Source organism: Nematolebias whitei, chromosome 2 (assembly GCF_014905685.2).
Source record: "Nematolebias whitei isolate Nwh7 chromosome 2, NemWhi1, whole genome shotgun sequence".
Lineage (NCBI taxonomy): Eukaryota > Metazoa > Chordata > Actinopteri > Cyprinodontiformes > Rivulidae > Nematolebias > Nematolebias whitei.
Genome location: NC_056499.1, coordinates 20,912,690 through 20,937,045, shown reverse-complemented (window position 1 = coordinate 20,937,045; position 24,356 = coordinate 20,912,690). Strand labels below are relative to the sequence as shown.

The 24,356-nt window shown below is 39.0% G+C and overlaps 1 protein-coding gene across 1 annotated transcript in view; it reads right to left on the bottom strand.

Moving 5' to 3' along the window:
• The window catches only part of LOC119426182 (talin-2), a 43,754-nt gene that overhangs the window by 6,112 nt on the left and 13,286 nt on the right, over positions 1 to 24,356 (bottom strand). Inside the window, exons 2-12 of the mRNA XM_037693758.1 lie at positions 16,783 to 16,954; positions 14,210 to 14,307; positions 13,492 to 13,621; positions 11,128 to 11,280; positions 10,426 to 10,568; positions 7,998 to 8,125; positions 7,658 to 7,721; positions 7,451 to 7,555; positions 2,067 to 2,222; positions 1,152 to 1,253; positions 897 to 973 (exon numbers count right to left, since the gene is read on the bottom strand). Coding sequence (XP_037549686.1) covers positions 897 to 973; positions 1,152 to 1,253; positions 2,067 to 2,222; positions 7,451 to 7,555; positions 7,658 to 7,721; positions 7,998 to 8,125; positions 10,426 to 10,568; positions 11,128 to 11,280; positions 13,492 to 13,621; positions 14,210 to 14,307; positions 16,783 to 16,918 — 1,292 coding nt within the window. The 5' untranslated portion in view covers positions 16,919 to 16,954. The remainder of the gene's footprint in view (positions 1 to 896; positions 974 to 1,151; positions 1,254 to 2,066; positions 2,223 to 7,450; positions 7,556 to 7,657; positions 7,722 to 7,997; positions 8,126 to 10,425; positions 10,569 to 11,127; positions 11,281 to 13,491; positions 13,622 to 14,209; positions 14,308 to 16,782; positions 16,955 to 24,356) is intronic.

Below are 24,356 nucleotides of genomic sequence, written 5' to 3'. Positions count from 1 at the left end.
TATAAAGGCATTTTAAACCCTTCTCACACTCTTGCAATATTCTAAACAATGTTTCTAAACTCTAAACGCTCTAAAAGAGCACAGAATGTAATGATTTCAGCTCCCTGCCTCGTCTGCTCTCAGCCATCTGCAAGTGCTCTTGGCCACGCCCACTTCTCTGCTCTGCACGGAGAACAGCTAATCAGCTGTTCAGCTGCAGCAAGAAGTTTATCCTGAAGTGGGCTGCACAAAGGTGCAGCAAGTGCTAAATATTTTTTAACAATTAATTTTAAATAAAAATTCCATGTTGATCGTGCGGCTCATCCATCAATCTGCCAATTGTGTGTCATGTCCAATCTTATTTTTAAAAACCGCAATAAACGAACCGCGAAGTAGCGAGGGACTATTGTATTTAGGAGTTTTGCCTTTGGCATGTGCACAGATAACAAAACTAAATCAATAGCAAATGCAGCAAGGCGCTGAAAGCAGAAAAGCAATTTTAACTGAAGCTCTGCAGGAAACGGGCTTCAGACGTGCTCTCAGATCTACAGTGGCTAAATGAGGTAAAGCACATCTAATCAGGAAATGTTCAGATGGAATCTTTGCCTGTCCAGTAAAGGAAAGTTTCCTCGTATAATTTTTATCTTTCAGGATAAAGTCCAGCTAAGGAAGTCATCCTCTGGCAAACTCAGATCCTGAAAGATGGAAGTGTGAGCTGAGGCAGCAGGAAGTGAAAAGAAAGAAAATGAGAACTAATCTACTGGTTTGTAGGGCTATTATGTGAAAAACTCGTACACTGCTTCTGTGCTCATCTGCATCTATAAAACTGGGATTTAATAGGAGTCGTCAATAACTGATAACAAAATACATTCCAAAAATTACCACCAGGTTTAGTTTGCTTTGCCTGTTTTACACACTTTTTCGGAGATACAGATTCCTCGAGCATGGTCGACTCCTCGTCGCCTTCTAATCCAAAGCGGTCCTTGCTTTGCTTCTGCAGGAGAGAAAACAAACGGTGGGAAAATAATTTATTAATAGTAAAAGAAAACAGAAAGCCATCTATTTTCTCTGATGTGAATGACGAGCAGAAACATGACACAGCAGGCTGGGATCAACAAATCTGAGAATGCATCAACCACAAGAGGATAATGAATCAAAGATAAAAGTCTCACCTTTTTGAGGATGATGTCGATGTACCCAGCAATGAGCTGAGAGATCTGTTCACCCTCAGTGGTCTGCACTGAGTAGTAGCTCTCCTGATACTCCCCGAAATCCTGCATAAACATCCCATTTCATCATAAATGTGTGATGTGTGCACAGCTGTAACATAAGTAACCAGCACAGTGTATAAGCTGAGGATTTACTGTAAGGATTAATGTGAAATCCATGAAGACTGCTAGCCTCAGAAGTGCACCACACATTGTGTTGGAATGAAGCTGCAGCATGCACAGACAGATCAACCCAGGAACCATCTCAAAGTTGATTTAAATACAAGAAATTTAAGTAATTTTAAGCTATCGACCAGATTTACAGAGTATACTCTAAATAAAATAGAAAAAGGTGAGGTCAGGGATGTACTTTCGTCACAATCTGAAATAAAAAAAATAATAGTCTGCAGTGTGCTTTTATAACTATTAGCTTTTGCTCTACAGCTAAACAGCAAATCAGCCTTCAAATCAGAGTCACAAAAAATGCAAAGCCTAAACAGTTAGGCACTTCAACAAATTAGGAAACAGGTTTCATCAATTTACTAGTGACAGAGCTCTTTCAGATACACGAGATTAAACCCATGTTGGTGCCTGACTGAGGGTCGACACAAAGGAGCTGTAGTGACAGGGAAGACAAAAGAGACTGTTCAGTCACTGAACGAAAGGCAAGCTGCGGTCGGCTGAGTCTGTTTATTAGATTTTTTTATTTTGTGGCTTAGAATAGGATGAAATAAAAAAAAACAGTAGAACATATAAAAATATAAAAAGAATAAAAAGCAACAGCGGCATAATGAAGCTAAAGAAACTTTTAAACAGTTTGATGTGGCTGCACTGGTGTGCGAATGAGCAGGCATTAAATGTACGGTTTGTGCTTCTTACCAGCGTGAAGCTCTTGGGGGACGCGGCCCACCTCTTCACGGTGGTGAGGGGCCACTCCTGAACCACATCTTTGGTCTTTTCATCCACTCGCATCACAGACTCTTTGGTGATGCCCAGGAGTCGAGGCACCAGTTTGTTTTTACTCTTCATCTTCTCCTGCAGGACAAAAAGTTACGCTTTAGCATCTTCTTAGGAGAAAATCCAACAATAAAAAGACACGATGGAATTAGAATGTAGACAATCGAAAAATGAAGTAAAGTTCGACAGACGCATTATATCAGTGACCTGTGGGTCTAAACCCATAAGAATTACTGTAAGTCATGTGATCTTGTAAACCCAAAATATGCACCAGTAGTTAAAATTTTCTAAGACTTTCAAAGCTTTACTTCAGGACTTTAAATGTTTAAATATTTCTTCTAATCTTTGTTTCTATACTCAATAATTATTATTTTCATTGTTTTTTTTCTTTGTGCAAACTGAACATCTATGGCACACACAAAGGATGCTCATACGGTGGTAAATACCAGGGCACTCGTGTACAAAGTGATGAATTTTTGTACACACAAAAACATGGCTTACGCCCTTTTTCACGCAAAACTTCAGATGTATCAAGAATGAAATGACCATGGACATGTGTGCAACTCCACGCTAACTTTATGGATGGCGTACGCACATTTCTATGGTTATTGATCCATTGGCGACGCTTAGAGGTGATGCTGGGAAACTGTTAATGATGTGAAAGGGTTGCAAGCTCAATCATCCAGGTAGATAACAACAAAAAAGATTAAATCACGTCATCTGGACCAGTTTCTTTAAGTGAGAAATGTTTGCTTCCCCATCAAGAAGACTTCCTCAGTCTACAGCCTGCCAGCCAGATCTGTCCCATAGGTGGCCTTCACTGCTGTGTTTCAAGCCAACCTCCTGTTGGAATCTCAGAAACAGGCTTTTAACATGTGCAAACAGAGCACACCCATCCAAAACAATCCATCATCATGTACAACAATCAAATGTTTTAGGTCAGATGGTCAACTTAGACTTAGACAACTTAGACTGATGAAATCCTCTGGATGAGGAACAAGACGTTTTTCCACTGAAACTGGTCCAGATGACACAATTTAACCTTCTTGATTGTTATCTACCTGGATGATTGAGCTTACACAACTTTTTCTAAACCACTTTGGCCTTGGCTTCCTCAGGCTGTTTCTGTGAGTAGCAATTCGGCCATCTGGTCTAAAACATGTAATTGTTGTACATGATGATTGATCGTTTTGGATGGGTGCGTTTTGCACGCGTTAAAAGCCTGATTCCAACAGGAGGCTGGCTTGAAACACATCACTGAAGGTGGGACAGATCTGGTTGGCAAGCCGCAGACTGACAAAGTTCTCTAGATTGGGGACGAAACATTTCTCACTTAAAGAAACTGATCCAGATGACACAATTTAACCCTTTTTATTGTTAATAATGTGAAAACTATTAGTGTACACACAAGGACACACATGATGAACAATTAATGCATCCACATGTATACAGTAAAATGATTTGATATAAAAGCAAAGAAAACAACAATGGCTTTAGCCTTAAATTTAACAAATACACAGAGTGCAAATATTTAGAGACAGAGGATTTTCTGGCTCATAATGACGACTGGATCAACAGACATTTTAGGATTTCAAGGGCAATCCTTTTGGAACTGTGCTTAGAGTTGCGGCCGGTCTTGGAGCACGACACAGCAAGGAGCCGAGTGCTGCTAGTACACATACAACTGCTGACCACACTGGGGTTCTTAGCAACAGGGACATTCCAGAGGGAGCTGGCAGACCAATCAGGATTTTGTCAGTCGACCCTGAGCCAAGCCATGCCAGCTGTGTGGTATAGAACTGTCCGTACGTCAACCAGGTACATCAAATTCCCAACGATGCAGTTGAACAGGCCAACATTAAAGCACAATTTGCAGCAATAGCTGGTATTTCTAATCCAATCCGAGCTATCGACTGCACACACATTGCTATAAAAGCACCACCACAGGATGAATATGTTTGTTAACAGAAAGAATTTTCATCCAATGTACAAATTATATGCACAAAAGCAACTAACCTACATTGTGGTGAGGTGTCCTGGTTCAACGCACGACTCATTCACTCTAATGAACAGCATGGTTGGGAACAGACTACAAGCTGGCACTTGTACACTTTGTACACGAGTGCCCAAGATCTTTACTGTAGACTGTTAGGGTCGTGCAGGTTGCATAGTGGGAGACAATTTGCACATATGAGGAGTTTGGAAGCTGGACTGTGGACTGCACTGTGAGATCTTTTTGTGTTGCTGTATGATGTACTATCCTGATTGTCATGGACTTCTACAGGGGTTTTAATTTTGTGACTAGTCATTGTAATCTACACCTGTAAAAATGATAAATATCCATCCATCCATCCATCCATTATCTTTACCCGTTTATTCCATTTTGAGTCACGGGGGTCGCTGGTGCCCATGTCCAGCAATCACTGTGCGAGGGGCGGGGTACACCCTGGACGGGTCGCAAGTCCATCACAGGGCCACATAGAGACAAACAAACATTCGCTCTCTCATTCACACCTAGGGACAATTTAGAGTTACCAATCAGTCTAACATGCATGTTTTTGGACTGTGGGAGGAAACCGGAGTACCCGGAGAAAACCCACACATGCACGGAGAGAACATGCAAACTCCACCCAGAAAGGCCCCTGGACCGGGGTTTGAACCAGGGACCTGTTCGCTGAGAGGCAGCATCTCTACCAGTTGCGCCACCGTGCTGCCATGATAAATATCATAGATTACAAACTGTATAAATAAATAGAAGATTTAATAACTGCGATAAACATTGTAACTTCACGATGCATTAGAAATGTCAGTTTTACTCACGGCAGTGAGCAACACAGGCAACATTCACTTTCTTTCATTTTCATGTCCCTCTGTCTACTGAGGCATTAAAGAAATCAAAGGACAGATTAACAATTCAAGCAAAAAAAAAAAAAAATTAAAAATTAATTAAAAATCCTCAGCATGAAAGCTTAATTTTTTTTCTCTCCCACTGATTTGCCAGCATGAGTTTTCAGTTGTCTCCCCAGCAGGGAAAAAAGAGAAATTTCCCAGTTAATAATTAAAATGTGATGTTTAAATAATGCCTTTATCTGCTTGTCAGCTACTTTTAAACTCCTCTTGCATTCACTAAGCATATAATGTCACATTTCAGACACTATCTAAATGACAAGCCTTCTTTTTCTGTCCCTGTTTGTGGAAAAGAGCTAACGTTTCTGTGGGAACTGGAGTTAAGGGGAAGCAGATGGACAGAACGTGATGGGTTCTGACGCAAGGGCAAAGAGGTGAGGTTTGTAGACGTCCTGCAGGGCTTGTAAACTCTCTGGAGACTATACACGTTAAAGGTTAGATGCTACAGGCTGAATTTACCACACAGATCACACGCACACAACAAAAATGAGCAGATACAAAGCAAACCTGTTCCAAGCAAAGAAGAGTTCAATATTACTTCACGGTCAATATGAATGGAAATCAGCAAATGTCTGATCAGCTGGAATCTGCCAACAGGGCTTGAAATTAGTTTACAGTAGTCCCTTGCTACTTTGTGGTTCGATTTTCCAAGAACTTGCTCAATCTCGGTTTTTCAAAGTAGGATTGAACACGAGAAAAAAATAATGTACAAGACACATGATTCAACTTTAATATTACTCACGTGATTGGGACAGTACTGAATACAGTACTGTAGTAAAAAGTTAATGAAAAATGAAATAATTCAGGCAGGCGCAGCCATTTTTGTAGTTTTCTTTCAATATGCCTTTAATGTATTGCCACTCATAAGCACTACATTTCCCAGAAGCCAACAGATGTCCTGTTGCCTTCTGTTGAAATTTGTACGTAGAAGGAAAGTTTTGATCTGATCGGAAAAAGTTTGGGTAATATTTTTTTATGAGCTTTATACATGACTTGGAAAATACTATATTTAACCAAATTATACAATTTTAATAATTTCAACTGATGAAAATACAGTATTTGTTGGATGACCAAAGCACTTCCTACTAATAATTCGTATAGCTCTTTGTTAAAAATAAAATAAATAAAAAAAAGGTTTGTAATTGGTTTGCATGTTTTTCCCAAACTTCATTACAATACATTAAATATGGAACAATCATTATATTATACAATATATACAAAGCTTTGTCATTAAAAAACTCTTTTACTTTATACAGTGATGCAATTGATTTTGCTATTTTTATTATTAATTAATTTACATGAGATTTCCATGTCAGCTTCTCATCAATAATGACAACCAAAAATTTTATTTCATTAACTCTTTGAATTTCAACACAGTCAATTTTAAATGGGACTTCAATAATTTTATTTCTACTACTAAATTATTTTTTTATTTTTTTCTTCTTCTTTCGGCTGCTCCCTGCTTTAGGGGTCGCCACAGCGAACTAAGTTTCTACTACTAAATATCATGTAGTTTTTTTTTTCTTTTCCCAAATTTAATGATAACTTATTAAGTTGGAACCAAGTATGTACTTTTATGAATTCTGCCTGTATCATCTCTAACATCTGTTCAATATCTTCACCTAAACAAAAAAATGTGGTATGATCTGCAAATAAAACACACTACAAAAGCCCTGACACATCAACCAGATCATTCACATACAAATTAAACAACTTTTGGTCCCAACACAGAGCCCTGAGGAACTCCACATCCATTAACACAAAATTCAGATTTGACATCGTTTACCTGTACAAACTATCTCCTATTATTCAAATAACTAGATACCCACTGTAGTGCACACATTGTCGGGGGTCTGGAATGTAACCCCAGTGATAAATGAGGGACTACTGTACTATGGTAACGTAAAAACTCTGCTTCAGTACTTATTATTACTTTAAATCTTCACCTGTTACCTTTAAAACAATTTCATCAGCACAGACATTTAGTTTCCTTCCAGCCTGACTCCCATCTACCTGCAGATGACATGCAGCTTCTGTTTGCACGTGTGCATTTACTGATGTGAGAAACAAGGTCATTATGTGTTCGGTAAGTTTTATTATTTTTCATCACTTTAGAAAAGCCCAACAGTTTGATCCAAATTAGATACATTTTGTTGGAGTGACATAAGAAGCATGCATTTATTACCAAGTGCAAATGATGCTCCGGCACCGTGGAGAGGAAACGTTCTGACTAAAGTTTAGCTGATTTAGAAATCTGTTGGCTCCGCAGGAGAAAAGTTCTAAAAGCTACTTTTTTGACTTGTTAGATTTTAAAACGTTCCCTTTAAATTAAGTGGTGCCTTGATAAACTAGATCTAATTATTTCAAAAACCAAAATAAATGTGTGACATCCAACCTACTTTGACCAGGAAGAAGGAGACTCCGTACGTCCTCAAGGACCGTGCCAGTTTGACATATTTCACTTTTGCTTCAATCTCAGTCATTTCTCCACAGTTTTTGTGTTCCTGTAGGTGAGAGGTTTTTATTTTATCATATAGTGAAAGTCTGAACACACAGTGCAGCATGGTCTAAAATAAACATTTTTGAGGAGGAGAACATAAACAAACCTGGAATATTTTTTTCTCGGCTCCTCTCTGCTTAATGTACTCTTTGGGCAGAAACTCCTTCAGACTTGAAAAGAAAAGAAACTCATGAGAGGCTGAACTTCATACAACCTTACTGTTTTTCATGTATTAGTCTTCTAGTTCTTTTTAAAAGTTTTTGTGCTTTCTACTTTACTTCTAAGACACTTTAAAGTCTGATATGTCCCAAAGCTATTCTTGACAACAACAAAAAAACATGACTACAAAAATATGTTGTTGTTTTTTTCCCCCCCCCAAATGGTTTTATTTAAATTGGATCATCAAGGTTCAGATTTTAAGAGATTTCCCCATGACAGACACTTACTCCAAGAATCCAGGTTTGTGTTTATGTTCTACGTGAGGTCCAAACTGGATCTGGGCCTGAATGCCTCCAAACTCACCAGCCTTGTCAAACGATACTGGATGGGAACCATTTAGGATATCATCACGAGCCTGGAAGAACAAGGAGAAGGGTTTAATCAACTAGAAAAGCTTTATATCCCACCTTAAAATATCACAACATGCCCTAAAACAATTTTCTCTACATTTGACACATTTTACATTTTATAACTTAACAGAATTTTTACTTTGTAGATTGGGTCTGCTGTGTTAGGTGGTAAATGCAAAGAGGGATACTTATTTTGTTGCCACAAGAAAACAATCACTCATGAAGAGTTTAGGGATGCACCGATCCACTTTTTTCAAGTCCGATCCGATACCGATATATGTGGTTTTGTATCGACCGATATGATCCGATCTGATACAGAAAAAACAGTGCTGAATCAACAAAAATGGCTAAATCATGTTATCTGGACCCAGATGCCATTATTTAGCCATTTTTGTTGTCTACCTACCTGGATGTTTGAGCTTACAAACTGGGTGCTGAATTAACTTAAAACATTTGTTTTTTTTTAAACGCAGACATGAATGTGCTGAATTACAAATTTATTGAAAACTCTGCACCATAACAGCACACTTAAACACACCAAGAGCTACACAAGCTTGGTCAAACATGTAAAACCAACACAACTTTAATTTGTTCAGTCAGTTCGCTAGCAGGTGACGTCACTCAGAGCGCAAAGCATAGAATTAGAGTGAATAGATCTGCCCAGTCATGGATCGGCCACTTTGTCACCGAAACCCGATCCAGAAGTTTTTCCGATATCGGTACAGGTATCGATATTGGTATCAGAACAGTTGCAACTTTTAGGTCATAAGAAAGAAAAATAAATAAATAAATTTTATAAACCATGTATTGGTAGAACCAAAGAAACAACTTCCATCTGATGTTTTCTGTTGTTCCTCATAAAACTTTACGCTGTAGAAAAAAATCTGGACTTTTTCCAGAAACATCTGTTTAATTTAGCAGTACTTCTCAAGCATATGCACAGCATCTTAGATGGGTCAGTAATCCTAAAAAAAAAAATTTTATTCTACAACTTTGGGTTTATCCATCCATCCATACATCCTCTTTTAGCCGCTTCTTCCTTTTCAGGTTGTCACTGGTGCCCATGTCCAGCCATCACTGGGCGAGAGGCAGGACCCTGGGACAGGTCTCCAGTCCATCACAGGGACACAGAGACAAACAAGACAAACAACCATTCACTCTCTCACTCACACCTAGGGACAATTTAGAGTTACCAATCAGCCTAACATGCATGTTTTTGGCCTGTGGGAGGAAACTGGAATACCCGGAGAAAACCCACACATGCACGGAGAAAGCATGCAAACTCAATCCCAGAAAGGTCCACGACCAGGACTCAATCTGGAAACCTTCTGGCTGAGAGGCAACAGCTCTACCAACTGAGCCACCGTGCGGCCCAAAAAACATGAGCATTTGAGTTAAATATCTGGTCCAAAACTTCAGGTCATGTGTTTTTTTTAAATATCATTTTAAATTACTTGTTTTAACAACAACTGCAAGATCTTCTGGTCCTGAAGGTGCCACTGGTCCCAGATTGATACAACCACCACCGTGCATCAAAGCTAGACTGAAGTTTTAGCTTTTTTCATCCAAATACAGCATAATGTATATTGTTGTGCATAAAAGTCTATAGATTTTGTCCATAAACACTACACCACAACTCTTACGAAGCATCCAAAGATTAAACACATCCTACAGAGCTTTTGGGTGTAAATGAATCTTTACTCATTTGACGTTATTTTGAATTTGCTTTTTACAGTTTGTCATGCTTGAGATAGAACCAATTTGTAGATATTTTACTAATTGTTTTTCCAGGCACCCCTAAGGGTATTGTGCATCTCTTTAGAATAACAAGTTCCTTAATTGGGAAAACAGCAACTCCTAAAGAGCAGAGATCATCCTAAATTAGTTCTACAGAAACCACTCTGCAACGAAAGCTGCAGAATTTACAGTCACAAAATATATTGCTACGTATTATGAGAGGTCCTTCTTTAGCAAACATCTAATACAATCAACTTTAATGAGGTTGTTTTTATTGTTTTTGGACTGTGAGGGTTCACTTTGTATGACCAATGCAGATATACAACTGCACTCAATTTATGATTGTATCTATTTTTTTAAACATGTATATATTTACACATAAATGTAGGTTATTTTGTCTTTAAATCAAACAAGCAGTTTCAAGAAGTAGTTTTGTTAATGCTTTGAAAGTCACATCCTCCTTAGATCTGCCTAATTAGACAAATGTGTATTATTATCCAAAACTTGACAATGTTTTTCATACATTTCTGCCTCAGACGTCTTTAGCTGCTGTGTGAAGGTGCTTTACCTGCACGTAAAGCAGGTTGAGTTGGACCGGGTCTCGGGAGTCTACGTTCTGATCTGAATAGAAGAACTTGCGTCTGAGCAGGAGGGTCTCGTTCTCATCGACCCCCTGCTCTCTGAATGTCCTGCTGTGGTCCAGCCAGTTCACTGAAAACACAAACTCAAACCATGCAAGTGTCTTCTACACAAACAAAGCGAAACAAACGTGCATCTTTTGCTCAGTCTGACTACATGAACATAACATGTAATGTCTTCACTCACAACTCACTAATAAGGCACGGTTTTGATTTGCATGAATTAAATTTGAGATAAAAATGACAGAAGTACAGAAGTAAAGCTACATAAATACATGTATGTTTAGATGAGGGGTCGAAGCCAACACACGCTTCTGACTCAGCAAATTTTATTTTGATACAAATTAGACCAACGAGTGTAACTTTGAAAAGAAGCAGTAAATGGGAAAATAAATGAGTGATCTGGATACAATCTTTCAATGTAGCTGGGTGCAAATGGATTTTAAAAAATCATAAAGGAAAAGCAATGATCTGTGCTTCAGTCAGATGAACTACTCCCACATTCTGGGAAAGGACGACAGATATCACAGGCAGGTGTGAAGATGGGATATTAAAAAGCTTCTGTGTAAAATTTACTTTAGGTAAGTGGGAAGAAAGTCTTTGCACTTTTAGTTGTTCTTTTCTAGACTTACGGTCATCGTCCGTGTGCAGTTTGGCTTTCAGCTTCTCCATCTTCCTCTCGTCACGCAGCAGCGTCCTGTCCTTCTTCAGCGTACCTGTCCCCTCTTCCTTTTTGTCCTCCACCGTCTCCTGGATCAGAGAGTACTCCTCATAATTTGTGATCCCTGGCATCCAAAAAGGAAAAAAAAAAAAAGAATCCTCATAAAAGTCAGGTGGATAAATGTTTGAATCAATTCTTTTGATTTTATGAGCATCAGTAGTTTATTTTTGTTTCCAATACTTTTTCAAAAACAGCATAACACAAACAAAAGTAAAAATAGTAAAATCAATAATATCCGATTCAAGTTATATTTTCATTAACACCTAAAGTTCTTGCTTATCCATCCATCCATCCATCCATCCATCCATCCCCTTCTGCTTGTTCCGAAGTTGGGTCGCGGGGGCACCAACTTGAGCAGGGAGGCCCAGTCATCTCCTTCCACAGCCACCTCTTCCAGCTCTTCTGGGATGACTCCAAGGCGTTCCCAAGCCAAACGAGAGATGTAGTCTCTCCTAGAGCTGTAATTTCTAACCAGGCCCGAGGCCCGGCCCAGCCCGACCCGGAATTCGGGCCGGGCTGGGCCAAAATAATGTGCTGGATGGCCGGGTCGGTGCCGGGCTTTTGATTGTGTGGGTGGATGCGTGCGGCTGATGATCCAATTTGGATTGCCAGCCGCGCGCGGGCTGACTGGCCGGTTGACAGAGGTAAAAAACAAAAAGTTCAGTTGGGCTTTGGCTAGATTGCTACAAGCAACCCATCCAAACCCGGCTGGACTCGGCCGCTGCGTCAGCAGATGTGTGCAACCAAGTCCAGCCGGTTGAAAGAGGTAAAAAAAAAAAGTCCAGATGGATGGCTGCCAGCGATCCATCCAAGCCCAGCTGGACTCAACCGCTAAGCGGCCATTGACTGTTAATAACTATAATATTATAATAACTATAATAATCCACTGACTTGTTAATAAACAAGAAATCATATTTTTCTTTCTTTCTTACGTGTCCAATTTCCTTTTTTTTTGTCTATCTAAACATATCTCACTTGTAAATGAATCTTCGAGGCTCAATGTGATTTATCTGTCTAAATTAAAGTTGAATTGAATTGAATTGAAATATGTTTTTAAAACTATTATGTCAAACTGATTTGCTTACAAAAGCAGTAAAAGCTTAAAAAAAGGACCTGTAATCACAGTTAATTGGTCTGTTTTGGGTTGGGCTGGAGTAAAATGATATGGGCTCGAGCCAGGTCGGATTTTTAGGCCCAAATGCAACTCTAGTCTCTCCAGCGTGTCCTGGGTCTTCCTCAGGGTCTCCTCCCAGTCAGATATGCCCAAAGCACCTCCCTAGGGAGGTGCCCAGGAGCATCCTAACCAGATGCCCAAATGACCTCAACTGGCTCCTCTCAATGTGGAGGAGCAGCAGTTCTACTACGAGTCTCTCCTGGATTTATTTTCATTTATTTAGCCTTTATTTTGACTGAACTTCTCACTCTACCTCTAAGGGAGAGTCCAGCTACCCTGCAGAGGAAACTCATTTCAACTGCTTGTATCCACAATCTCATTCTTTCAGTCACTACCCAGAGATCATGACCATAGGTGAGGGTAGGAACGTAGACCGACTGGTAAACCGAGAGCTTCGCCTTACAGCTCAGCTCCCTCTTCACCACAACAGACCGGCACAGAGTCCACAATACTGCAGATGCTACAACAATCCATCTGTCAGTCTCACGGTCCATTCTTCCCTCACTTGTGGACAAAATTCCAAGATACTTGAACTCCTCCACTTGAGGCAGAAACTCACCCTCAACCTGAAGAGAGCAATCCACCCTTTTCTGGTTGAGGACCATGGCCTCAGATTTGGAGGTGCTGATTCTCATTTCAGTCGCTTCACACTTGACTGCGAACCGCTCCAGTGAGAGCTGAAGATCCCGGCATGATGACGCCAACAGGACCACATCATCTGCAAAGAGCAGAGATGGAATCCTGAGGCCACCGAACTGGACTCCCTCTCTATCTGCAATGCGAACCAAACTCTCGCACTGCTTGTACAGGGACTGAACAGCCCGTAGCAATGGCCCCCCAATCCCATGCCCACGGAGCACCCCCCACAGTGTACCTCAAGGAACACAGTTGGAAGCCTTCTCCAAGTCCACAAAACACATGTAGACTGGATGGGCAAACTCCCATGACCCCTCGAGGACCCAAGTGAGTGTAAAGAGCTGATCCAGTGTTCCACGGCCAGGACGGAACCCACATTGTTCCTCCTGGATCTGAGGTTCAACCAAGTTCATGTTTATTCCTTGAAAAGATCACAAATAAGGCAGAGTGAATGATATGGTGTACCTATTCTGCTGCAGATTGTCACAAGCAGCTCGCCCACCGTTTTGGAGTCATCCACCATGACTGTTTTAACAGCTCCATCCAACATTTTGATTTTCTGGGGTCTCTGCTTCTTCTTGTACTCAATAATATCCTGTTCAAGCACAAAAACGCATGAAACAAAGAAAAAAAGGCAAGCCGAATGCACAGAGATAACTAGGAATTACATTTTAAAAGGTGCGGGGGAGTAGCTGCAGAGAAGATCATCAAATGCATCCAGGTTGTTTGGAATGAAGGAAAAGGATGAAAACCTTTTTTTAACGGGTGACAGACACTCTCCTGCCAATCAAGGTGGCAGGAGAGTGTCTGTGCTCACTCCTGAAAATATCACAAGGTGATATTTGCTTCAGAATAATTGGTCATAGCTACACTTTACCTGGGCTACCTTTTTGAAGAAGGGAAACAATTTGGCGCAGCAGAGGCACAGCCATAAACGTACTGACAGACAGTATATGCAAACACACTCCATTTGAACGTTTGTTCAGATGTTCTCGTTGTCCTTACATCTAATGTTGCCTTTGTGTCAGAATTTTCTAAGCGAATCCCCCCTCAATGAGTGTTAAAACACATTTCAAAATAAAATAAGGTGTTTCAATAAACTTATATGTCAGTAACGCACAGTATTAGTAAAGACTTTCTAAATATTTTTTTTTGACAAACAGTCATTCCATAGTGTCTTTACCCCATTACGGAGCATGTAATAGTCCATGGTCCGTCCAGACTCCAACCAGATGCCTTTTCTGGGGTCTTCATCAGATAGAAACAAGCCGTAATCTGAAGCTGGAGGAGTGAGGGAAAATTTCTACATTTTAGACATTTGTTTATAATTATAATATTATATTATAATTCCAGTGTCAGAAAATATAATGCATCCTCTGCAATGATCCCGATTAGAGCAGAGAAAACAAAACTGAGCATCAGGTGCAACATTTGCTCCTTTCATCCCAAGTTATTAGCAAATAAATGTCAATTCAAAGACAATGCTGTGAAACAGGGGGAGGATTTTTAATTAATTCCTGTCTTTGACTTGATTAATGAGAGCAAAGATCACTCAGCAAACACATCTAAAAACATAAAAGGCAAAAGAGAAAAAGACTTTAGAGTGGAAATGTGGAAGAAATCAAAAGGACCTTCATCTATGAAAGCTGAAAAGCTTTGACTGATTAGAGGTTAACATGTTAAAAAAGGAAATGATTCATGACTGAATAATAAAAAGCACAAAATCTATTAATCCAATCACAGCACTAGTTAAATGATACAATTAGGGACAAAAGGGATAGAAGCCAAAAAGCATTGGAGCCTAAATGATCCCAATATGAAAAACAAACAAACAAAAATAAAAACACAAACTTTATTTATACATTTATTGTTTTGTTTCTTGGGGATTTACTTAAAACTGTGTAACAAATCATCTACCTGCCTGTTCTAATAATAGTTTTAAATATAACCTCACCAACAGAATTTTTTTAATCTTATAGCATAGTTTATACAAACCGGATTCCAAAAAAGTTGGGACACTAAACAAATTGTGAATAAAAACTGAATGCAATGATGTGGAGATGGCAAATGTCAATATTTTATTTGTAATATAACATAGATGACAGATCAAAAGTTTAATCTGAGTAAATGTAACATTTTAAAGGAAAAATATGTTGATTCAAGATTTCAGTGTCAATAAATCCCAAAAAAGTTGGGACAAGTACCAATAAGTGACTAGAAAAAGGAAATTGAGCATATAACGAACAGCTGGAAGACCAATTAACACTAATTAGGTCAATTGACAACATGATTGGGTATAAAAAGAGCTTCTCAAAGTGTCAGTGTCGCTCAGAAGCCAAGATGGTAAGAGGATCACCAATTCCACTATTGTTGCGCAGAAAGATAGTGCAGCAATACCAGAATGGTGTTACCCAGCATAAAATAGCAAAGACTTTTAAGTTATCATCATCAACCGTGCATAACATCATCAAAAGATTCAGAGAATCTGGAACAATCGCTGTGCGAAAGGGTCAAAGCCGTAAAACTCTACTGGATGTTCGTGATCTCCGGGCCCTTAAACGTCACTGCACCTCAAACAGGAATGCCACTGTCAAGGAAATAACAGAATGGGCTCAGGAATACTTCCAGAAAGCATTGTCAGTGAACACAATCCACCGTGCCATCCGCCGTTGCCAGCTGAAACTCTACAGTGCAAAGAGGAAGCCATTTCTAAGCAAGCTCAGACATTTGCACTGGGCCAGGGGTCATTTAAAATGGAGTGTGGCAAAATGGAAGACTGTTCTGTGGTCAGATGAGTCACGATTTGAAGTTCTTTATGGAACACTGGGACGCCATGTCATCCGGACCAGAGAGGACAAGGATAGCCCAAGTTGTTATCAACGCTCCGTTCGGAAGCCTGCATCACTGATGGTATGGGGTTGCATGAGCGCTTGTGGCATGGGCAGCTTGCATGTCTGGAAAGGCACCATTAATGCAGAGAACTCTGTTCAGGTTCTAGAACAACATATGCTCCCATCTAGACGTCATCTCTTTCAGGGAAGACCCTGCATTTTTCAACACGATAATGCCAGACCACATTCTGCAGCAATCACAACATCATGGCTGCGTAGGAGAAGGATCCGGGTACTGAAATGGCCAGCCTGCAGTCCAGATCTTTCACCTATAGAGAACATTTGGCGCATCATAAAGAGGAGGTGTGACAAAGAAGGCCCAAGACGATTGAACAGTTAGAGGCCTGTATTTGACATGAATGGGAGAGAATTCCTATTTCTAAACTTGAGAAACTGGTCTCTGTCCCCAGACGTCTGTTGAGTGTTGTAAGAAGAAGGGGGGATGCCACACAGTGGTAAAAATGGACTTGTCCCAACTTTTTGGGGATTTGTTGACACCATGAAATTTGGAAACAACCGATTTTCCCCTTAAAATGATACAATCTCTCAGTTTAAACTTTTGATCTGTGATTTGTGTTCTATTCTGAATAAAATATTAGATGTTGGCACCTCCACATCATTGCATTTAGTTTTTATTCACAATTTGTTTAGTGTCTCAACTTTTTTGGAATCCGGTTTGTAATATGAAAAATTAATAAAGGTGTATAAACTGAATTAATTCAAGACTTTTATGTTCCTTTCTTGCTCTTTAAAGAGCAAAACATTTTACCCTCAAATTTAACGTAGGTCTTTCTGCATTTCCATTTTTTGTGCAGTTCATCAGATTTCAACATAATCTGTAACATGCTGATACTTGGATACCCACCCTGTCCAGTCTGCGCCTCAGGGACCCTCTCTCTGATGATTCTGCAGGCATCGTACACGGCTGTGGACGGCTCAAACTGCATCGTCTTCACGACGTTGCACTGACGCACGCAGATTTTGAGCGACAGCACCACCATGTCGGCAGGCGGTGTGGGAGGGGGCTGCGGCTACAGCTGAAGGGAAAATAGGAATAGAAAACAAGCAAGGTAAAGGTTAAATATGGAAAAAAAGATTGGGAAGTGTAAAACCTGAGCTCAGATCAGGAGCTCACTGATGTGACAAATGAGCGAAATACTGCACATGTTCTACGCTGAAAAAAGTCTCTAAGGGTTACGTTTTCCAATTTTATCAAAGTTAATAATAATACAAATCCCATAAGGCATCATTTCTGTGCTCGATGAATCATTCATCTTAAATGTGACAAGAAAAAGCATGACCTAAAAGCCTTTTTTACTTTAATGGAAATGTGCCTACTCAAAGGTGAGCATGATGCTATGACATGCACACACTCCCCCTCCCTTTTACTGTCCTAATGAGTTACATTTTATGAATATGAAAGTGCTAATTTGTGCACAGTGAGGCCCTTGTTATGCTTCATAAAACAAAAGAGACAACAAATTTATCACTCTCTGAAAAAGGCCCATCTGGTCCCTGCTGCGGACAAAGAACAAAGTCTCAAAATGTTCTGTGCTGAAGATGCCAAAGGAAAAAACAGATTAGCAAAACAACTTTTGCTCAATTCCTTCATAATAAATTAGTTAAAAACACTACAATTTCAATCTAACAGTAATTATTCTGTTATATACTAAAACAGGAGAAAGATCCTTGTAGATTGATGTTGAAACGTAGAGTGAATAAAAAGGGGGGCTTTGTGACATCTCTAACAGAGCACATCCTGTCTGGGACCAATGGGAACACAGAGCTGCTCTGTGACAGGGAGGTCAGAGGTCAGATCAGGTCACTGCTGACGCTCACACACAGCCTCACCCTTCTGCTCTGCCGTTCGCTCATGACCCAATCTGGTTCCTATGTGAGATGTGTTCACATGCAGGGGTGAAGGTGTTGGATTGTTCACACGCCGCTGCGGCACCCTGAATCTGCCGCTGGTACAACAAGGTGTTACTCAGAGACAAAGGCTCGCACAAACCTGGCTATAAAATCACTGCTGCAGGCAAAAGATCAAACTTTCTACTCAAAACTTTCAATTACTTTGGCATTTTTTGGACTACTTTTAGAGTTAAAAGTGGAAAGGAGGCACTGAGTTTTTATTAAAGAGGAATAAGCTCTCGCATATATTTTGTCAAGATCTGAAATCCTGTTGAGCTTCTGATGAAGAAGGCTTCTTTGCAACCTAGGAAAGGCCAACTAGAGCCAATTTTAAATTATTGTGAATAATTGAAGCAGCAATGGACAGTGTTTCTGTTAGGACTTAAAACTAACAACAAAGACTTCGGAAACACCGAAAATAATCTCTAGTACAACAAAAAGTTCACAACGTGAATTTGCCAAAGGTACTGTCACTTTTCTGAGTTTTAAACTGCATAAAAATGACATTTATAAATTAGGTCTATAATCCTCAGCTTCGACTTTTAAACATGATAAGTGTTTAGATATTCAATTGAATTACACTTTTAATCAAGGAGGTCCAACATTTTGTCACTGTGCAAAACATCAGACACCAAAGTGCCAACAGGTGCAGCATGTACTGTAATAGGAACAAAGTACCATAGTTTTCTGTGATTCAGACTGATAGTGGTTAGATCAGGGGTCTGCAACCTGCGGCTCAGGAGCCACATGAGGCTCTTTGGTTCATCTACAGCGGCTCTTTCAAGCTTTGACCAAAACTGACATAAAACTGAATTTTATCGATTGTTATACTAAAATTAAAAAGGGTCGTTTTAACAGTCTTCCTGTCTTTTTTATTTTGCAAATATGTGAATAGTAGAACAATACAAAAACAAGTAAAACATGCTCATTTTATGCTCTATCTCTTCAAAGTATACTTAATTCAATAAAAAACAAAATCATAGGCCCTTTCATTGTTTAAAATTTTACAAAATAGTTAAAATCTATATTTTTCTTTTCTTTCTTTAAAACAAGCTGGTCTTTTCTTTTGTCTTTCAAATATTATTATTGAATATTATTATATATTACAAATATATTTTCAGGTCTCTTGTAAATGAGTCCATGAGGCTCATTGGGATTAACCTGTCTAAATAAAGGTTGAATGAAATATCCAATGTTAAAAACCATTTGTATTTAGTTTAATAAAGTCACCCGAACTGGCCAGAAAAGCCCCCTCCATCAAATTTAAAGTGGTCCACGTGCCACCAGTTGATGATCACAGTTGTACCAGATTGTTGCGGCTCCAGACACTTCATTTAGTGAACAAAGGGGCATGAATGACTCTTTTGATCGTAAAGGTTACAGACCCCTAGGTTAGATTAAAGCAAGCATCTCTCTCATCCAGACAAGAACCAACCTGTAATAAATTCTCTTTCTAACAAAGATAAGTTCAAGTTAAAAGATGGAGGTGTATACCTGTAGGCTTTTTAGGCAGCCAGAAACAAAATTAAATACATTTCTAAACTAGTTTGAATCGAACAGCTTCTTTTTATTCCACCTTAACAGGACAGTTGGTAAAACCATGTATAACCAGAGTAATTGCACAAAACTAAAACTATCAGGGGTCCAAAGTAAAATCACAAATATGGAAATCAATATTTGAGAGAACAGCAGCTAAATTAAAACAGGCTCAAATATAATCCTCTTTGGCTTTAGCCATAAAATGAAAATTGGTTATGTCACACTGATTTATTCCCTTTCTTTAAACCTCCTTGAGCCTCTGTAAACCACAAGTTATTTTGCTGCACACAAACACGTTAACAATAATGACTGGTTTGCTTCAAACCCAAACATGGCTGATGGAATATTAAGCTTTCATTTTTTTTAAACACACACAAGTCAAACAGATCAAACAGGCGCTTTATTGTGAACGTGAAGCTCTGATAAAGACTCAAAAAAAAAGAAGGTAAATCTCTCCATCCTGCTTTAAGACAAAGCAAAGACTCCACCACAAAAGCATATCATCATACATTTTTCCTTTATTGTAATGAAAAAGATTTTTAGAGATCAGATATTATATTTAAAAAAAATTAAGAACTCATTAAGCATCTAGCTATTTTAATGTGGGAATAAGGCTCCTATGAGAATTCAGTGCTGGTAAATTCCCTCTCTGACCACCTCTAAATGAAAATCTAACACTGTTCATTTAGAAAACGTCACTTTTGAAATGTACTTGAAAAGTTCAAACCATGTAAGAAACACTGACAATAGATTTTCAGCTCTAAATGCCAGTTCTGGATGCATAAAGTCAGGAGCTAAAACATCCCATTTTAAATCATCTGATGGCTCCAAAAGAAAAGTGGAAAATGATTTCACAGAATTTCATGGTAACTGATCCAACTGTTATCAGGAACTGTCACAAGCCATTTTGACCCTAAAGACACAGTCATGGGACAAAAAAACTCATTAAATTTGGTCATGCAGGAACAATCGATTATTCCAATTATTTTTGAGCTATTTTTATCTGGACCATGTGGAAGACAGACAAACTCACAACCAAGAATCTAAGCAACTGACTGACATCAAAGAAAATATGTTGATAAAATTACTTGCAAATAAGTAAAAGTTTCATCAGCAGAGTTTAGACTGCAAAGAATGAATACAAAAAGCTTCCAAGCACTTTGAAACTTCAGATCCACTTCGCTAAATCGCCCAGGTTTGTCCGTTTGCGTGCGTGTAGGCCTGTAACAATAACACATTTTGCTGGAAATTATTGCGATAAACGATAACATTGTTTGAAATTTGACAATAATTAGTCATTATTGTCAAATTTAAGAAGAAATGTAGATTTATTTATTTTGGATGTAATATGGTTTTTGACCAATGGATGGCAGTATCAGACAATTTGAACCGAAGGATGGATAGTGAGGGAGTGAGTAGCGTGTCTCTTTAAGAAAAATGGGAGGGTGGCCCCTTGATGTGACATGGGCCGTCTCCCTTTCCTTTTTTTCAGTTCTCAAAATGGCGGACGCTCGATGTGGTCTGAGCTCTTTAGCAAAGCATTTTCCACACAAAGTTTTTAATTTAAAAAAATCAGTAAACAAGTTCTCAGCTTCTTTTGCAGAGAAACAACTTTTTACACGAAGGCACAGGTTTCAACCGTGAATTTTGGAGCTTCGACAAGACGGAGTTTTTTTTGTTTTTTTTTCTGAGGTCGGCCTGTTAGCTTAGCTTGTAGCTTAGCTTCTCAGCTTAGCTGCTTTTAATGATCCAAAAATGCAATTTTGGACAATTAAAACAGATGTTTTTTAAAAGAGAAAGAGAGGGGTCAGTGAAGAGCACCTGAGTTGAGCTTTTTGTCATCCAGTGTCTTCAGTAGAAAGAGACAGGAAGAAACGATAAAGCTGATAAATGAAAACGAGGTTGATAATATTCATTTATCACGCGATTAATTGATTTATTGTTTATCGCGACAGGCCTACGTGCATATTTCATTTATTTGCCTGATTTCTGCGATTGTAAATCTCATCCACCTGCTGAACCAGGATGCTGTCAGACTGCAGCTATATCTGTCCACTTTATTTACCAGCCAATCCCATTCTCTCCTAAACATCAGTGCTAATTCCTGATAATAAAATCCATTTAAAACTCCTACAACACCTGGGAGCTTTTGCAGTCATTAATCAAAAGAAAGGAGAAAACAAGAGATGGGGAAATTCTTCAAACTGATTAAATTGAGACAGTGGCTTTAAACTGAACATGCTGAACCAGGTAGTGACGGGAAAATACCGTCTCACAACCGGACAGGGAACTTTTAAAAATCAGTAAAACACTGCACACTCCCATATGGTAATGCAGAAACACAAAGCCTCCATGCCTCTCTCCTGATTTTAAATCCAACTACACCTTTAACACCTACACACGTTTTAAACTACAGCAGACTCACGTAACAAAAACAAACAGCACAACTATTTTTTTTACTCAGTCATCCAAGTATTACTATGCATTTGTCACTGTACTGCCACCACTGAGCACCTGACGCTCAAGGATGCCCTTTTCTACATTTCCTGAGTTTACTTTTAACGTACAGATATGCAAAATATGTCCTATTTTACTCCGACATTGGCAACTTAGTTGACTTATTTGCAACAACTCAGGAGGAAAATAAATTAATTAATTAAAAATGAACTACAAGGCTATTTGAAAGCAAAGTAATGTGGGCGCGAGCCACACGATCTTATATTACATCAGGCAGTGAGTCTTCAGTTCGATTTGCTGCCAGGCAGACATTTACAGTATGTCACGTCCCTGAAGGCTCTCCTCTATTTTCTGTCTAAAGTCAGAGCTCCTGTCTGATCAATGACAATAAATATGCCACAAAAAGATGAGCTGAGAAAATATCATGCACCTGCACAGATCACATTACCCAAGAGTAGATAAACCATCACTACCATGACCGAATACACAAAGAAAATGTAAAATAAAAATAAGTTAAAACGTGCTCTAGAACCTACAGGGGCAAATTTCAATACTATTTTTTTAGATAGCAGTTTCAGACATTGTAAATAAAACATGTTAACCTTGTATTACTCATAAAGGTTTGTGTCTTTGCGATTCTGATATTGATTGGTTGCAAAAATCACATATTTATTTGATCTTAGAAGACTGCAAGTAGTGTAACGTTTGTCACTGACATTTCCTTGAGGCAGTGTTACAAAGATTCGTTGCAGTTTAGCAGTTCTGGGAACCTGCAGCTTGTTGTCAACCTACATTGCGTTCTGAAGTTTGCTGCTAGGAAAGGAAGGATTGTTGGCTTTGGGAACAAGCTTCAACCATTGTTTGCACTTGAGTACTGAGCAGTTCAGAGTATCTATTCTTTGTTAAGCCTGTGACTGTGATTTATAGGTTCAAAGGCCCCAATCTGGGAAATGTTTAATTCCCACCTCTGAAAAGGGCTTATGAGGAAAAGGAGCTATACTGTGTCCCTCCAGGATGAAACACTGTTGAACTCACATGAGGACATTAATATAAAAGTATGTCTTTAATCCAACTGACACATATTATAAAGAAATGTTACTGCAGTGCTGGAACCTAAAGTAATAGTCTGGATCTTTTGAAATGAGGTTTTGATGTAGAGCTACATCTAGGCCTGTTGTGATAAACAATAAATCAATTAATTGCATGATAAATGAAAATTATTGACCTCATTTTCATTTATCGGCTTTATCATTTCTTCGTGTCTCTCTTTCTACCGAAGACACTGGATGACAAAAGACTTAACTCCGGTGCTCTTCACTGACTCTTCCCTTTCACTTTTTTCTCTTTTCTTTAAAATCCGTTTTAACCATCCAAAATCGCGTTTCGTTAAAAGCAGCTAAATTGAGAAGCTAAGCTATGAGCTAATCTAACAGGCCAATCTGGGGAAAAAAAACTTCCGTCTTGAAGAAGCGCCAAAATTCAAGTTTGAAACTTGTGCCTTCGTGTCAAAAGTTGTTTGTCTCTGAAAAAATAATCTGAGAACTTGTTTCCTGATTTTTTTATTAAAAGCTTTGTATGAAAAATGCTATGCTAAAGAGCTCAAACCACACCGAGTCTCTGCCATTTTGAGAACCGAAAAAAGAAAAGAGACAGCCCATGTCACATCAAGGGGCCACCCTCCCATTTTTCTTAAAGAGACACGCTGCTCGCTCCCTCACTATCCATCCTTCGGTTCAAACAGTCTTAAACTACCATCCAGTGGTCAAGAAATGATACTACACACAAAAATTAACCAACATTTCTTCTTAAATTTGACAATAATTCAAACAATATCATTTATCACAATAATTTCTGAGACAATTAATCACCCAGCAAAATTTGTTATTGTGACAGGCCTAGCTACAGCTATTAAATATTTTTGTAATCAAACTTTCAAAAACTCCATCGAGTTACCCTAACAATGCAGGTGCTAAGTCTGTTGTTCTCAGATTTTTATCCTGGAAGCCTGTAATTTGTACCATTAAAGCTGTGCCTCCCCTGTCCACCTGGAACTTGCATACGTCTAGACAAAGTGTCAGTATGTTTGTGATAGTCTGTTACAGGATTGTATTTTTTTGTTACAAGGTGCCGATTCAAAAAGCCCCATCCAGGCTTTCAAGATTTAAACATTTTAAAACCAGCAACTTTCATTAATGCAGCTTTTTTTTAACACCATACAATGACCAGAGTAACTGCAACTCTAGATATTCCAAAGAATTAATCACAACCAAACCGCCTTGCAATGGGTTTGTGGAACTCGGCATGAAACTTGATACCTGCATAAAGGCTGCTGCTGACAGAGATGCATCACCTGCCTGCCTCTGCTGTTTGCCAAGCTCTCTTAAACTCACATGCATACAAACGTGCACATGTAAAAAATACACACACATAAAGTAAAGACTTGGAGGGTGGCTGTGAAGTTATAAATTAAATGCCTTTGGGCGCTCGTAGCTAAAAATCAAACGGTGCGGAGCAACTTGAAAAGGATGGTAG